Below are 17,848 nucleotides of genomic sequence, written 5' to 3'. Positions count from 1 at the left end.
TTATGAACTGATTATGCTTACCACTCAATGCAACTGAAGTTACTTGAGTTGCATGCAGCTCCAGACCTATGCCAGCTATTCCATTCTTAATGGCCTTCGAAAGAATGTTCTAACAAGTCACTAAGTTGGAAGCAGCTTCCCAGATGTAATAGCCATGCAGTGAATATTACCTTACCAGCAAATGCTCACAATCCGATAAACCCTTTGAAGTCAAGGAAGATTAACCAGAATCCACACTTGGCCTCTTTAATATAAAGACAGAAGGCAAGAATGGATACCTGGACAGGAACTGCAGTGGTAGTTGCATATTATCCTTAAGTGTTTGTAGTTGTTCAACATCACAGCAAAGACTAAGATTCCCATAGTGAAAACTGGGGCACAATTCCTGCCAAGAAAAAAGGCAAAATTCACTTTAATGATCATACTAGCTTAAGAAGTTGAACAATTTTTAAATACTGTCAGTTCAAGGTTAGTGAAAGTAGTTAAACTAAAAACTGTTCCTAGCTGCTTTAATATATCAAAAATCTTCAAACATTGACAGCTCCTGTGCAATTTGTCTGGAGGAGATTAGATCAAAGTGTTAAGGTATCATGAAGAAACTGAGAATTAAAAGCTCTAAGCATGGCCATTGCTGGCTGAAAGAGATCAGATGCTCACAGGAGCAGTGCAGGAAGGAGGCCACAGAAGAAAATTGAAGGGAGAACAGAGTGGCAAAAAAAAAGCCAAACTTTGAGCAGAGGAAGTGGCTAAAGCAACTAGCTAGAGATGCTGAGGGGAAGGAGGACAGCACAGTGGCTCAGTTAGCAATGCTGCTTCAGTGCTAGTAACCAGACTCAATTCCATCTGTAGGAAACTGTAGAGTTTGCATGTACTTCCTGGTCTGCATGGAAGTCTGCCAGGTGCTCCAGTTTCTTCCCACAGTCCAAAGATTTGCAGGCTTGGTGAATTAGCAATAGTAGGGGAGTTAGGAGTACAGAGTCATGGTGGTTTAGAGGAATGGCTTACAGAAAATAAACTAGTTGGCCAGATTGGCCTGTTGGTGCTGAGTATTGTTACCTTTCAGAAACCAAAGCATCACCAAGAAGTTTACCCAGGTCAATGAACATGGACACTTCAATTAGGCAGACTGACTAATTGATCAACCGACTGATCATTTGCTTCAATGATGCATTGATAGTTTCTGGCAAGCTGGTATTTCAGTAGGCACATCAGCACTGGAAACAGCCAAGCATTTGGTTATATAGAGCCAACAAGTGCAAACATTGCAAGTTAGAGATTAAGAATGCTGCTTCCCTCCCTAATTATATCCTCCTCGGGAAGAGAGGAAAGTTAATTAAAAACAACCATCTGTTGAAACCATAAAGTGATAAAAGTATGATAAGGAAATGGACATTTAGTTTGTAGGTTCTCCACTGGCATAATAAGAATCTACACAAAATACTGAAGAATCTGGGAGGGAATTTATTGCAAACAAATTGAGCAAATCTAAGTTTATAATCATAGCTTACTTACATCAATTAATTCATATCCTGCTTTTGGTAGTGCTTTTGGGGGGCCATTGTATTTACAGTTATACCGCTTGTGTGTGATAGGATCTGTCCCACATTGTCCATACCATATGCAAGTTCCATCCTGTGCAAATATCTTGAAGAAAAAAGTTTGGATTAATAAAATTGCAAGAAATAAACTGCAAGTTGTGAAAGATTTAATGTTAGTGAAGTACACCAGTTCAAGACAGCCCATACTAAATTTGAATTTGGAACTTCCCCCTGCCAATGATTCCATACTTTCAGCCCAGCCAGTTCTATCCATTGGTCAAGAGTCTGCATGGGCTCCTTTACAAGGGTGGAGCCATTTTATCCAACCACTTAAGGTACATGCAATGATTGAGGACAATCCAATGTCTTGATGTGGTCCACAATGTTAAACACTGTTGCAAAAGTCTGACATGACAACATTGTTCTTCTGCTAATCACCTTAAAATGGAATTTGGGTGAATGACCCTTCAACCACTGAAAGGTTCTTAACATTTCACTTTCTTGAAGTGAGCACTGACTTCTGCAGTCTATTTGCATTTAATGACATGGTGCTCAACTAAATCAAATTCAGTTAAAGCTCTTGGAGTGACATGTCATTAAATGGCTTTTGCCCAATGTGTTATTGTAGATTAAGAGCTCATTTAAAGATTTAGTGAATAGCACAATTACCTGACTGGCAGAAACAACTAAGCCCAACAGATTTGTCAGATTGGCCACTGGGTCAATATATAGCCCTCAATCTTAAACATTTAGAGGGGAGCAAAAGGCATTGTAGCCAAGTTTACAGACAGATAAAATTAAGACAAGGGAGGATGCAAATGAGATGTGTTGAGGTGAGCAAAAATCTGGCAGATGAAATAAGATTGGGAAAAGTGACACTCTTGCAGCATTCCAAGGTGCAGAAGAATTTGGGTGTTCTGGTGTCTGAAGGGCTTATGCCCAAAACATCAGTTCTCCTGCTCCTTGGCCTGCTGTGTTTTTTCAGCACCACATTTTTCAATTGTTCTGGTATCGGAGTTTAGTTAGGATACATGTGCAACATGCAATCATATTCCCTGGATTACAAGGAATATTGAAGGATGACTTTCATGTATCATGAAGGCAACAAAATCTCAAATGCAGTATACACCTCAGTGAAGGAAATTGTAAAAGAGGACCACAGGACTCGAACTAGGGGTTGTTTAACCCAATGGTTAACACACTTCAAGGGTTGAGGTTTATACAAGAGACTTCATTGTGACTTGAGAGAAGTTGTGCTGTTGATGTCACTGAATTGCAAGCCAGTCATCCATCTCTTACAAAAGGAAGATGTTGGACATGCTGGACTCATTTGCATTGAAGTTTGGTGACTAGACTGAATGTTAACTCCTGAACAATCAGGAAGTAGAGGTGGAAAGGATATTCCTCCTGTGGAGGAATCCAAAACTAAAAAGCCACCGTTTTTAAAGTTAAGTCATCCTTTGGAGAGAAGATTTGTAGCTCGGGTGCTCATTGCTGTAGTTGTTTGCCGAGCTGGAAGTTTGTTGCAAACATTTCATTCCCTGTCTAGGTGACATCCTCAGTGCTTGGCAGCCTCCTGTGAAGCGCTTCTGTGGTGTTTCCTCCGGCATTTATAGTGGCCTGTCCCTGCCGCTTCCGGTTGTCAGTTTCAGCTGTCCGCTGTAGTGGCCGGTATATTGGGTCCAGGTCGATGTGTTTGTTGATGGACTTTGTGGATGAGTGCCATGCTTCTAGGAATTCCCTGGCTGTTTTGTTTTGCTTGCCCTATAATGGTAGTGTTGTCCCAGTCAAATTCATGTTGCTTGTCGTCTGCGTGTGGGGCTACTAGGGATAGCTGGTCGCATCGTTTCGTGGCTAGTTGATCGTGGATGCGGATCGTTAGCTGTCTTCCTGTTTGTCCTATATAGTGTTTTGTGCAGTCCTTGCATGGGATTTTGTACACATTAGTTTTGCTCATGCTGGGTATCGGGTCCTTCGTTCTGGTGAGTTGGAGTGTGGCTGTTGGTTTGTGTGCTGTTATAAGTCCTAGTGGTCGCAGTAGTCTGGCTGTCAGTTCAGAGATGTTCTTGATGTATGGTCAGTGTGGCTAGTCCTTTGGGTTGCAGCATGTCCTCGTTCCGTTGTCTTTCCCTTAGGCACCTGTTGATGAAATTGCGAGGATATCCGTTTTTGGCGAATACCTTGTATAGGTGTTCCTCTTTTTGCAGTTCTGGTGTGCTGCAAACAGGAAGACAGCTTGAAAGCTTGATCAGCCATGGTCTTATGAGACAGTAGGTTCTTTTAAAAGAAAGTGCTATATTACATGTAGTAGGATCGTGGAAATGGGTTTTCAACACTGCTGTCCAATCCATTAGAAGGGTTTGTTTTAAAGTTTACTTGGTCAGACCTGAAAGCCTCAGTCTGAGAAAATATTGTGAAGGTGATAGAGAATCAGTCAAGTAGGAAGTTAGAGTTGAGAAAGAGTGATAGATTTATTCTGATAATCATGTTACTCAGAAGCAGGCTGAAACTTGGTTCAGCAAGATCTGGTCATGTACAGTCAAAGTGTCACACAGCCTTTGTTAAATAGCATTGACTCCATGAATGTGTTGTGACTAAACCACAGTAACCAACTAAAACATTAACTTTGATGTACTAACCCAAATATCATCAGGATTGATTTGTCCAGTGTGTTACCATTACTTATGGAAGTGAATTAATAGTAGACATTCAAGGTAGAGTGGCAGGGCTAGGTCAGCAAGAGGTAAGTGGAGGTTGTATAGAGCATAAATACAAGTTAGAAGTCCTGTTTGTATTGCAACACAGGATTAGGAAAGTTGTTAACTGAAAAGTGTATTCTTCAGAGAAAGGAGGGAATACCAAATGCTGGAGGTTTGTAGTCCATTTTTAAAATGGTCCAAAAAAAAAATGGACAGAGGAGTTAGAAACCAAGCAGTTTAAAGAATTCTTTAATGTAAAAGGTTGAGCATCACCAAGTTAAATCAAGAACCCTCAACCCAAACAGAACTTCCAAGCACAGTAGTGTGCTAAACTACCTCAGCAGGTCAAACCTGAAGCTATTAAGCAAGTTTCAAAAGATAGATCCAGAAGACAAAAATTGTCAGCTGTTTATAATATTATCTTAATTTCTCCTTTGGCTTAAAGATATATTTGCACGTTTCCAAGTTATTTTTGAAATTGAGTAAACCCATCCCCCAAAACAACTAGTCACATTAGAAGTACTCAACAGGAATGCCTACCTACAAGCAACTGAAATAAAAATGAAGTATCACTCAAGAAACACTGCTTTCAACAGATCTTTAAATTTAGAAAACAATACCACCAAGTGAGATTCTCGTCAGTAATATTTAAGACAGTCTCAAGTAACAAGCCAGTTCAATCTATGCCAATCCAGACCTGGGACAAAGCAACTCGACTGAGATTTCAGTCAGTTTAGTGGTGGGACAAAGGAATGAATGAAAGATATATTTCACCATCAAGATGTATGAAAACTGTATACTATCACCACAATCCAAAACCATTGTGGTACTATATGAAGATAAGTTACGTAAAAAGTTCACCTATTTAAAGAAATGAGGTCTCAAGTACACCTTGAGTTTCTGCTTTAAAAAAGTCTCTGCAAGGTGTTCTGGTTCAAGGGGTCTCACTCCAGGAACAGCTCACTGCTGTCACTGTGCAACAGTGAAGGGGATTGACAAGTTGAAAAGATCAGTTACTAAACCTGGATTGCAGTCAATCCACATTTCCTCCAAAGGAAAGTCTAAGCCACCAGCTCAACAGGTCAATCACTGATTAATCGACTTACTAGCCAAGAGAGACAAGTCTGACCTCAATTCAGCTTGCACTATACAAGCTTGACTCAAGACAAAGCCTCCATCACCAATAAGCCAAAGTACAATTCCTTCCATTTTTAAATATTAGATTGTTCAGTCCATAGGGTGACTTAGTGTCTAGCATGCTAGAAGATTTATATATAAAGTAGCATGCTGTTAGGAATTCTAAAGTGAATAACTTTCCTAATCCTAAAGCAAGTTTACATGTTACTCCAATGTCAATCTAGAAAATTAACAATACTAAAGTCTGAAATTTGATAGACACCTACAAAGTTTTAGGTAATGGAGAAGCAGGCAAGAAAGGAGTCAAGAACAAAGGAGTGCACCATGATTTTATTAAAAATGCAGGCTCTAGGTTCATTTGGTCTACTGTTTCATTTGTGTTGTATGATTGTTAGAAGATGGGAACATTTGTTGCTTCTCAGCAAGGGAAGCGAAGTCTGAAAATAGGAGGAATAATTCTTGTCCTGCAAGATTCAGAAGTCCATTCAGCAAGACCAATGTCAGGAGAAAGCAGATATTCAAGATCCACCATATGGATAGACAGAAGGACTCAAATGGAAAAGCTTCCAACCTTTCCTGATGAAGGGCTCCTGCCTGAAACATTGATTTTCCTGCTCTCAGGTGCTACTTGACCTGCTGTGTTTTTCCAGCATCACTAATCTGGACTGATCTCCAATCCTCACTTTCACCAGGTGAAGTGAACTGGCTATGCAAAGTTGTCCATAGTTTTAGGTGCATTAGTCAGGGGGTAAATGAGTCTGGGTGGGTTACTCAGGGTCAGTGTGGATTTATTGGGCCAAAGGGCCCGTTTCCAGTGTAGGGAATCTAATCCAAATTGTCCATACTTAGAGGTGTGTAGGTTAGGTGCATTAGTCAGGGGTAAATGTAGGGTAGGGGAAGGATTCTGGGTGGGTTACTCAGAGGGTCAATGTGGACTTGTTGGGCTGAAGGGGCCTGTTTCCACACTGTAGGGATTCTATATTAATGAAAACTGGAGAATCTTTCCAGAATTCTTGCAAGGTTCAAATCCAGAGCAGGCCAGTCTAACTCCTACCAACATTCAGGCAAGATGATCGGAGACATTAACTGCACTTCCCTGCTCAGCTTTACAACATGACCCCCTCAAAAAAAAAACCAAAGACATACCTCATTCACAGCCAGACCTCAACTGGTGAGGAAGAATTTTTTATGGGATCTTAGTCTGAGGAAAGGAAGTTCTCCTGTCATTTAAATAGATATCACCTCAGTTTTAAGATTCTTCCATAAAGAATAATCTATCCTCAACAGTAAGTTCAGAGGGTTAGATAGGCTCTCAGTGTCCAGCTTTTTCCCTTAGATGGAAGTGGCTAGCACAAAGGGACAGCTTTAAGTTTGGGGTTGGGGTGTTGACAGATAGGACAGATGTCAGGTAATTTCTTTACTTAGTAGGGGGTGTGGAATGCACTGCCTACAGTGGTAGACTAACTCCAAGGGATTTCAATTGTCATTTGATAGGCATATGACCAAGAATAGTGTAAGTTAGATGGGCTTCAGACTGGTTCCACTGGTTGGTACAACATCAAGGGCTGAAGGGCCTGTACTGCACTGTAATATGCTATTCTAGATGTGATCATACTACCCAGTAAAAGCTTTCTGCCCATTCCCCCTGCATTGATATCTTTTTATTAGTCATTAAAAATTGGTTGGGCCAGCATGTTATTTTTTTCCTATTGTCTGGAAGAGTTGGTGAGAAGCACCAACTTCTTGAAGCACTACAGTACAGAGTGTAGGAGATCCATACTACCATTAGGAAGGGATTGCTGAAGAAACTCAGGTCTGGTAACATGTGTTTTTCCTCAGATGCTATGAACCAGGCCAAACCCCCCCCAAAATATTTTGAGTCAGACCCTTTGGTCCAACCCATCCATACTAGTTATCCCAACTAATCTAGTCAGACCTGCCAGCAGCCAGCCCATATCCCTCCAAACCCTTCCTATTCATATAGGCATCAAAATGCCTTTTAAAGGTTTAATTGTACCAGCCTCCACCATGTCCTCTGGCAGCTCATTTCATACACTTGCCACCCTCTGAAAATGTTGCCCCATAGGTCTTTTATACCTTTCCCCTCTCACCCTAAACCTATGCCCTCTAGTTCTGGACTCCAACCCCAGGGAAAAGACTATTTATCCTATCCATGCCCCTCAATTTTGTAAGCCTGTATAAAGGTCACCCCTCAGCCGCCAACACTGCAGGGAAAACAGCCCCAGCCTGTTCAGCCTCTCCCTGTAGCTCAAATCCTCCAACCCTGGCAATATCCTTGTAAATCTTTTCTGAACCCTTTCAAGTTTCACAACATCTTTCCAATAGGAAGGAGACCAGAATTGCATGCAATATTCCAACAGTGGCCTAACCAATGTCCTGTACAGCTGCAACATGACCTCCCAGCTCCTGTACTCAATACTGACCAATAAAAGAAAGCATCCTAGACTATTTTAAAGGCAGATGTGAATTGGATAATCCAAGGACACAGCTGGTCAAGCCACTCTGCTTTAAGTGGGCACAGTGGTTAGCACTGCTGCCTCACAGCACCAGAGACCAGGGTTTGATTCCCACCTCAGGCAGCTGAGTGGAGTTTGCACATTATCCCAGTGTCTGCGTGGGTTTCCTCTGGGTGCTTCAGTTTCTTCTCAGTCCAAAAATGTGCAGGTTAGGTGAATTGGCTATGCTAAATTGCCCATAGTATTAGATGAATGGGTAAACGTAGGGAATGGGTCTGGGTGGGTTGCACTTCAGTGGGTCGGTGTGGACTTGTTGGGTCGAAGGACCTGTTTCCACACTAAGTAATATAATCTAAAAAAGTATATTTAGAACTATTTGAAACAGAATTTAGAACTTATCCATTGGAAAACCCAACCAACTAAATGCAGTAACTTAAGGAGCATTCCAATTTTTGTAACATCCCATAAATACACCTTAGTAAAAGGTAATTCAAAATAAGCTCTTACAAGCAGAAGGAAAGAACTTCAGAGAGTACTGACTGGCTCTGAAATCCATCCATTGAAGGTCAGAACTTTCCCTGCAGCCTCAGTTACAAGTAGAAAAAAACTTGGAACTAGCAGAACTGACCACATCCCTGCCATTGTTAAACTAGTCTCTTGCCCAGAGATTTTGGCACCTCTGCCTTTGCAACCTCTTGAACAAGCCCAAGGACAAAACCTTGTTAAAAAAGGGGTAGTGTCATGACACATTGTAAATCCAATGTCTGAAGACTGGTAATGTTAACTGCTTTTCTCCCCACAGATGCAGTCAGACCCAATGCATGCATTTCTCCACCGGGTCCCATGTTTCAGATTTAGACTAACTATAGACATTGGGCATAGTGAATCATGCCCTGAAAAGCCCAGAGAGATACAAGCCAAAAAATTGTAAATACATGCCAAAGTTCGCAGGTATAATCACCAGCGAGGGGGTTAAAGTAATCTCCTTCCATAAGTAGGACGACAAAAAGATAGTCAGTGCTACCTTCCAGAAAGACCCATTATAGGGTCTACCTTCCAGAAAGACCCATTATAGACAGCTTCGCTGTCTGCAGAGTGGCTCTAGTGTGACAGAGCACATGTCACGAGGTTAGTTCATACGCAGGCGCAGTGAGTTCCGATGTGACCGGGTGAGGGGGCAGGTCACGTGCATATGAGCCATGGGGGCCAGGCGATCCCAACAAGGGGGGGGTTGACAGCAGCCACGGGGATATCAAATTGGGATCCAATAGCCGGGTGGGCAAAGACACCCCTCTCTTGTCGAAAATCTATATCGATCCTTCTACTTAAAAAGAGGACCTGGTAACAGTAGTGGGAGAGTCAGCTTGCTCACCCGGGAGGGGACGGCACGGCAGTAGGTAGGGGAAAAGAGGGTGGTTTATTCTCACTGAGCGTATAAACAATTAACCAACTGCACCCAAAACACCTCTGAACAGGAGATGCACCAAATAGTCTCCCCATACACTTTCCAATAGCGGGGCCGGTTAATTTACATTCCAACGTTAGCATCACAACGCAGTATAACCGATTGCTATAAGCCAACCACAATTGCAGCCTCTAAAATTTCCCCTTCAGGCACAGGGGTTTACCGCCGCTCCAACATCGGTAACAGATTAGTCTTCACTAGCGGCGAGGTGCACGCCGTCCGAGCAGTCAGTCCACCCGCGCGCCCAGCAGCCGTTAAGATTTGAACGCGGCTCGCGCTACTCACCGAAGGTTCCGGAAGGATCAGGACCAGCAGCGCGACGGCGACAACGCCGCACGAACTGCTCATGGCTACCGCTTCGGCTAAAAGACAGGACACACGGAAACACCAACACTTTCACAACCAAGCCCGAACGACCTCCTCTCCTTATATTCAATTCGACCCCGCCCAGAGACGGGGCATTTACGACGCCCACCTTTACGTTCGCCGCTCGAACCAGTCCAACCCATAACTCCTCCCCCATCAATTAACTCGCTCAGAAACGCCACTGAAGAGTGATTTTCAATTGAAGCCGCAACGACGCTCTTCCCTTGGCGAAGTCCGACATCAGAGACTTCACCGTAAAAACGTTGGCGGAGGCTTTCAGTGCAGTGCTGAGGGAGCGCCGCACTGTCGGAGGGTCAGTGCTGAGGGAGCGCCGCACTGTCGGAGGGTCAGTGCTGAGGGAGCGCCGCACTGTCGGAGGGTCAGTGCTGAGGGAGCGCCGCCCTGTCGGAGGGTCAGTGCTGAGGGAGCGCCGCCCTGTCGGAGGGTCAGTGCTGAGGGAGCGCCGCACTGTCGGAGGGTCAGTGCTGAGGGAGCGCCGCACTGTCGGAGGGTCAGTGCTGAGGGAGCGCCGCACTGTCGGAGGGTCAGTGCTGAGGGAGTGCTGCATTGTCGGAGGGTCAGTGCTGAGGGAGGGGACACTGTCGGAGGGTCAGTGCTGAGGGAGCGCCTCACTGTCGGAGGGTCAGTGCTGAGGGAGCGCCGCACTGTCGGAAGGTCAGTGCTGAGGGAGCGCCGCACTGTCGGAGGGTCAGTGCTGAGGGAGCGCCACACCGTCGGGGGGTCAGTGCTGAGGGAGCGCCGCACTGTCGGAGGGTCAGTGCTGAGGAGTGTCGCACTGTCGGAGGGTCAGTGCTGAGGGAGCGCCACACCGTCGGGGGGTCAGTGCTGAGGGAGCACCACATTGTCTGTTGGTGGGTCAGTTTATTGAATCTGTAGCCTCTAAATTATTTAAGCGGAAAATGAGTGCTGTTGGAACAGCAGGCCTAGGACAGAAATGTTAGTGTAAGAGAATGAACAATACTAAAGCCGAAACTAATTTATGGATACCTTGGGCTCGGCTGTTGTCAATTTGTGCTTAAGCTGTCTAGATTAACATAAGTGGGAATGCCATTAATGGAAAACTTTTGTCTAGATAAAGCAAACAGAATTGGTGTGCACTAAAACCAAATAAAGAACTGCAGATACTAGAAATCTGAAACAAGAACACAATTTTAGCTGGAGAGACATCACAAACTTGGTAGACTCTGTGGAGAGACAGCAGCGTTAACGTATCAAGTCCAGTGACCTTCTTTAGGCGTGTTTGTACTATTTGCAGTCATTTTGAAGCTGTTTAGACAATGTAACATAATATTTGAAACCACAGATCTGATAACATCTATGACAAGAGAAATAGGACGAACATTTAGAGTTCAAAGAGCTGCTGTTTGAAGATCATGCTCAACATTGAGACACTAATTTCTTAAAATCGGCTTTAATGAGAAACATGTAGTTTGTTTGCCTGACACCAGACTCCCAAAGCAGATGCTGTACTCAGAACTTAGACGCAGCATGAGATTCTCAAGAGGAAAGCAGAAGGACTTTAGGGGATGTCTCCAAAGCATCATTGGCTCATGGAAGATCTTGATGTGTAACCAGTCAAAATGGGGAAAGTGAATTTGGGAAGGCACCGAGCACACCAAGAAACTTTTTATTGGGGGTATGCAAAGGCAAAGTCCAGATGTCCAAGACAGCACACAGACCTGCAAACAGTTCATCTATCTAACCCCCAATCTGAAAAACAGGAAACTATAGGATAGTTAGCTTCGATCTGTTGTTAGTAAAATGCTATAATCTACCGGTATTAGAGTCATAGAGATGTACAGCATGGAAACAGACCCTTCAGTCCAACTCGTCCATGCCAACCGGATATCCCAATCTACTCTAGTCCCACCTGCCAGCACCCAGCCCATATCCCTCCAAACCCCTCCTGTTCATATACCCATCCAGGTGCCTTTTAAATGTTGTAATTGTACCAGCCTCCACCACTTCCTCGAGCAGCTCATTTCACACACTTACCACCCTCTGCTTGAAAATGTTGCCCCTTAGGTCGATACATAAATTCAAACTGCAAAGGCAGTAACTGCGCAGGTTCTGTGGTGTCAATTTCTTTCTTTTTCTCTCTCCTACACTGACCTCACCATGTGCTTCCTTTGTCTGTACCTCTCCCTTTTAAAACTGCTGTTGTTTTGACTTTTTTTTTGTCTAAAGCTCCAAAATAATGCAACAGCATATAAAACAGTAATTGCTGCTTCTGGAATTCTTAAGGAAGAAATAGCAGGATATTTAGAAAAGCTTAATGCAGTCAAAGAGAGTCAGCGTGGTTTTGCTAAGGGGAAATCATGTTTGACAAATTTGCTAGAGTTTTTTGAGAATGTAACAATCAGAGTTATTATAGGGGAACTGGTAGATGTATTTTCTATGAAGCATTTGATGTGGTGCCACATAACAGGTTATTGCTGAAGATAGTAGCTCACAATATTGAGGATAGCATATTTGTTCAGATGGAGGATTGTTTAATACATCAAAGATAGATTCAGAACTAATGGGTCTTTTTCAGGTTGGAAATAGGTACAGTCCGAGGGCCAAAATGTATACTAATTAGTAATTAATGTATTCATCGATTTGAGAAGGGTCAGATGTAATGTATCTTGATGTGCTGACAATTCAAAAGCAGATGGGAGGGCACGTTATAATGAGGACATAAGGAATCTGCAGGAGGATATGATAGGTTGATTGGATAGACACAAACCTGGCAGATGGAGTTTAATGTAGAAAATTATGGGGTTATGCATTTATTTAGGAAAAATCAAAAGGCAGAATATTATTGAAATGGTAAGAATGACTCCATATAAGTGCAGTGCAGGGTGATCTGAGTGTTTTTGTTTATGAAATGAAAAGATAGTAAGCAGGTGCAGTAAGTAATTAGAAGGCGGCCAGTGAAAACTTGGCTTTTATTGCTCAGGGTTTAGAAATAGGGAAGTCATGTTGTGATTATAGGGGGGGGTGTTGAGGTCACACCTGTAATACCATGTACAATTTTGATCCCAGTGTTTAAGAAGGGATGCAAAGGTGTTGGAGAAATAGAGTCATAGAATTATGCAGCACGGAAACAAACTCTTCGGTCCGACTTGTCCATGCTGATCAGATTTCCTAAACTAAACTAGTCCCACATATCCCTCTAAACCTTTACTATCCATGTATCTATCCAAATGTCTTCTAAATGCTGTAACTGTATCTATATCTACCATTTCCTCTGACAGTTCATTCCACATATGAATCACCCTTCGTGGGAAAATGTTGCTCCTCAGGTCCCTTTTAAATCTTTCTCCTGTTCCCTTAAAAATATACCCCCACTCTAGGGAAAAGACCTTTGGCAGATCAAAAGATTTTTTTTACATTAGATTACCTACAGTGTGGAAACAGGCCCTTCGGCTTAACAAATCCATACCGACTCTCTGAAGAGTAACCCACCCAGACCCATTTCCCTCTGACTAATGCACCTAACACAATGGGCAATTTAGCATGGCCAATTCACCTAACCTGCACATCTTTGGACTGTGGGAGGAAACAGGAGCACCTGGAAGAAACCCACCCAGATACGGGAAGAATGTGCAAACTCCACACAGACAGTCGCCCGAGGCTAGAATCGAACCTGGGTTCCTGGCGCTGTGAGACAGCAGTGCTAACCTCTGAGCCACTGTGCTGCCCCTATTTTATAAACAGATCCCTGAGACAAAGGGGTTGACCTTCAAGGACAGCTAAATACGTTAGGTCATCATTCATTAGAATTTATAAGAATGTGTGTCATTTAAATATACAAGATTCTGAGACAGTTTAATAGAGTAAATGTTGAGAAGATGTTTCTACTAGTGGGAAATCTCGATCTAGGGACATAATTTCAGAGTGAAGGGACACTCATTTAAAACTGAATGCAAAAGAATTTCTTCTCCCATAGTGTAATAAAATCTTCTATCCCAGAGAGCTGTGGAGGCGAGATCTCTGAAAGTATTTGAAGTCAAAGTAGATAGAATTTTGAAGTATCAAGGAGTTGAGGGCTATTTGAGTTGGTACAAAGAGGTGTTCAGGCCTAGGGTAGTAAACCATGATCTTGCTGAAAGCTTGAGGGGCAGAATGATCTATTCCTGCTCCTATTTATCCTGTTCTTATTAATCTGTGCCCCTGCAGCAGAGTCCGTAGATGTTCATTATATTCTGAAATGGATGATGTCCATCAAACGCCATTGGAAGCAAGCCATTGTCAATTCTGAGGGACTGCCTAAAAAGGAAAGAAGTCTGAGTCAGTTATACTTTTGGTACTATGATGTACTGCATTATCTCATGGATGAAATGATGGCCCAGATCTTCCAGCCTCTAGATCATTCCCCTGAAGGTGTACATTGAGCGCTTTAGAAAATCTGATACTGACGATGTGAGAAATGCCCTGGAGGTTTAAGCTTGTGATGGACAATACTCTTGTGATGGAGCCATCTGAAAAGGACTCTTGTCTATTGAATTAGAATTATTGGCGTTGGAAGGTTCTGACTCACTTAACCTGGCTAACTCTTTCACCCTGTCTACACACACACACACGCACACACTCACTCTCTCTCTTTCTTTCTCTCTTTCTCTCCCATTATGAGATTAATCCCTCTCCATTACCAGACTAATCACCCTAGGTGTAGATTAAAGTGGTGCTGGAAGAGCACAGCAGGTCAGGCAGCATCCGAGGAGCAGGAAAACCGATGTTTTGGGCAAAAGCCCTTCAACCCCACCGCCCAGTGCCCAACATTTCAACTTCCCCTCCCACTCTGCCGAGGACATGCAGGTCCTGGGCCTCCTCCACCACTGCTCCCTCACCACCCGAAGCCTGGAGGAAGAACTCATCTTCCACCTCGGAACACTTCAACCCCAGGGCATCAATGTGGACTTCACCAGTTTCCTCATTTCCCCTTCCCCAGCTCACCCCAGTTCCAACCTTCCAGCTCAGCACCATCTCCATGACCTGTCCTACCTGCCTATCTTCCTTTCAACATATCCACTCCACTCTCCTCTCTGTCCGATCACCTTCATCCCCACTGCCATTCACCCATTGTTCTCTTTGCTACCTTCCCCCACCCTCTTCTCTGACCTATCACCTCCATCCCCACCCCCATTCACCTATTGTACTCTACTTTCTCCCCATCCCCACCCTCCCCTCATTTATCTCTCCACCCTGCAGGCACCCTGCCTCTATTCCTGATTAAGGTTTTTTTGCCCGAAACGTCGATTTTCCTGCTCCTCGGTTGCTGCCTGACCTGTGCTTTTCCAGTACCACTCTAATCTAGACTCTGGTTTCCAGCATCTGCAGTCCTTGTTTTTACCTAATCCCCCCAGGTTCCCACTCACTGCACCCCAATTGATCTCACTCCTTGTGCAACTACCCTCCACCTATCAAATACCTTATCTGCTCATCTAACACTTTGTCACCCGACTTCCCCCACCATTCACTTACTTGCTACCGTGCCTCTCACTAATCCACCTGCCATATTGGCACAACTTTGAGATGTTCTGCACTGCTGCCTCCAATGATACCTTAGCTTGATGAGTTCTGCAGGATTGTTCATTACAAGATACGCCACATTAGATCACAGGGAGGCATACGTAACTTATTTGTCTCATCTGAGATAAAAATGGGAATTACAACCCAGATCGGAAGAATTGAGCCATTAAATAAAAGCTCCACCCATCTGTCCCAGTAGATGCCAAACACCTTGTGTTGCTGTTTTGGGATGAAAACGTATTTGGTTAATATTGCTGTCTTAATCATAAAATTCAAACCAAGAACCTTATTAACCATCTATTTTCTCTTTACAGGTATATGGCTCCCATCTTTATCTTTATAAAAACAATAATTCATTGGGGTTTCAAATAAGAGCTATTCTGGACTTGAAATGTTAACTTTGTTACTCTTCACAGGTGTTGCCAGACCTAATGAATTTTTCTAGCACTTTCTGTTTTTATTAACTCATTGGGATAGTTGTTCTCTTTGTGCATAAGTGTAAATTGAGTGACAATGAAAGAGCAGCCCTATCTACTTCAATTAGAAATAAAGATTGACAGGTCAAGATCTACCACAACCCATGTAAAGTTATCTTGGAACTTCTTTGAAAGCCATTTTAATGCCATCTAAATGCAATTTTCCCTTCATCATTTAGCAAAGAAGTTATTGTTCCATTCTTTTTTTTATCTCCCATATCTTCTTCTTTGAAAGATACACTCAGAACAATATCATGCTGGGTATGACTTCCTAAATAATTTTGCCAGTCTTGGAAACTAGTTTTCGTATTAGATTAGATTGCTTACAGTGTGGACACAGGCCTTGCGGCCCAACAAGTCCATACCAACCCTCTGAAGAGCAACCCACCCAGACCCATTCCCTTACATCTAACATTATGTGCAATTTAGCACAGCCACTTACCTAACATGCACATTTTTGGACTGAGAGGAAACCGGAGCACCCGGAGGAAACCCACGCTGACACGGAGAATGTGCAAACTTCACGCAGATAGTCGCCTGAGGCAGGAATTGAACCCCGCATCTCTGGCACTGTGAGACAGCAGTGCTAGCCACTGTATCACTGTGCCGCCCGATATGTCCTCACATATAAAGGTTGTCTCCTTTCCAACTGATGAATCTCCAAACAGCTAATATAGTGCATATTCCACTGTTACTAGGACAAAGTATATTGAGATCTTTCTCTGTTACAAATACTACACATTTCGTTCCAAGTTGTTGCAATCTTTGCACCTTCAGTAGTCCTGTTGAAAGTGACATCCCCATCACAAGGACTTGAGCTGAACTTAATAAAATAATTCAGTGCAGACTAAATTCAACAGCACTCTTTCCCACACAAATTTACCTCCCATCATAATAAAAATCAACTGTCTCCTATATCCCACTGGATTCCACAGTTATTATAAAGTCATAGAGATATACAGCACAGAAACAGACCCTTTGGTTTAACATGTCCATGCTGACTAGATATCCTAAATTAATCTAGTCCCATTTGCCAGCACTTAGCCCACATCCCTCTTAAACCTTTCCTACTCATACCCATCCAGATGCTTTTTAAATGTTGTAATTGTACCAGCATCCACCACTTCCTCTGGCAGTTCATTCCAAAAACTCACCACCCTTTGCATGTAAAGGTTTGTCCCTTAGGTCCCTTTTAAATCTTTCCCCTCTCACCCTAAACCTATGCCCTCTATAGTTCTGGACTTCCTCCTCCTCCCCCCCCCCCCACCCCCACCCCAGGAAAAGACTTTTGTCTATTTATCCTTTCCAAGCCCCTTGTGATTTTATAAACCTCTATAAGGTCACTCCTCAGCCTCTAACTCTCCAGGAAAAACAGTCCCAGTCTATCCTGCCTTTCCATATAGCTTAACCCTCCAACCCTGGCAACATCCTTGTAAATCTTTTCTGAACCCTTTCAAGTTTCACAACATCCTTCCGATAGGAAGGAGCCCAGAATTGCACAAAATATTCCAAAAGTGGCCTAACCAATGTCCTGTATAGCCGCAACATGACCTCCCAACTCCTATAGTCAATGCTGAACATAAAGGAAAGCATACCAAATGCCTTCTTCACTATACTATCTACCTGTGACTACCTGCGGTGTAGGGTGCCCAAGTGGAAAATGAGGTGCTGTTCTTACAGCTCCAACTCTCTACATTGGGAAAAGAAGCATAAACTGGATGACTGCTTCACATTCTGTCCGCAAAAAAGACCCTGAGCTTTCGGTTGCCTGCCACTTCAACACATTACTGTATTTCCTAGACAATCCTCTGTGAAGCTCAGCGCAAAGTTCAACAATTGTAGGGCTTGAGGCACTTTCTCCAATGTCCTTACCTGAACCCCCACATACTAAGCCTTGTTCTCACATGATCTGCTATTACATGCCACCCATTGTTAGCCATGAATAATACCTGTTAGCAGCTACTCATTCTGCTCGGTTGACCGTTATCCACTCCATTCTCTCTCTCTCTCTCTTTGGGCTTAACTCCATTTATCGTTTACTTCTTAGCCTGTCCCCCAACCCTATATTCTGTATTAAAACCAACTTTTTCCTAGCTACCATCAGTTCTGAAGAAGGGTCACTGGACCCAAAACATTAACTTTCATTTTACTG

General features: G+C 43.3%; 1 protein-coding gene across 4 annotated transcripts in view; it reads right to left on the bottom strand.

The window, feature by feature from the left end:
* The window catches only part of npc1 (Niemann-Pick disease, type C1), a 37,716-nt gene extending 27,958 nt beyond the window's left edge, over positions 1-9,758 (bottom strand). For 2 of the 4 annotated variants that reach the window (XM_087986755.1, XM_043687589.2), the window contains exons 1-3: positions 9,602-9,758; positions 1,513-1,644; positions 279-385 (exon numbers count right to left, since the gene is read on the bottom strand). In XM_087986755.1, the coding sequence (XP_087842881.1) occupies positions 279-385; positions 1,513-1,644; positions 9,602-9,664 (302 nt within the window). In that variant the 5' untranslated portion in view covers positions 9,665-9,758. Of the gene's footprint in view, positions 1-278; positions 386-1,512; positions 1,645-9,601 lie in introns of those variants that run through there. The other 2 variants (XM_087986756.1, XM_087986757.1) reach the window with 2 other exon arrangements.
* Between the last annotated feature and the right edge of the window lie 8,090 nt (positions 9,759-17,848).

Source organism: Chiloscyllium plagiosum, unplaced genomic scaffold (assembly GCF_037043375.1).
Source record: "Chiloscyllium plagiosum isolate Xiang-an unplaced genomic scaffold, Cpla_swu_hap1 HiC_scaffold_4, whole genome shotgun sequence".
Classification (NCBI taxonomy): domain Eukaryota; kingdom Metazoa; phylum Chordata; class Chondrichthyes; order Orectolobiformes; family Hemiscylliidae; genus Chiloscyllium; species Chiloscyllium plagiosum.
This window is presented reverse-complemented; position numbering and strand designations above follow the sequence as displayed.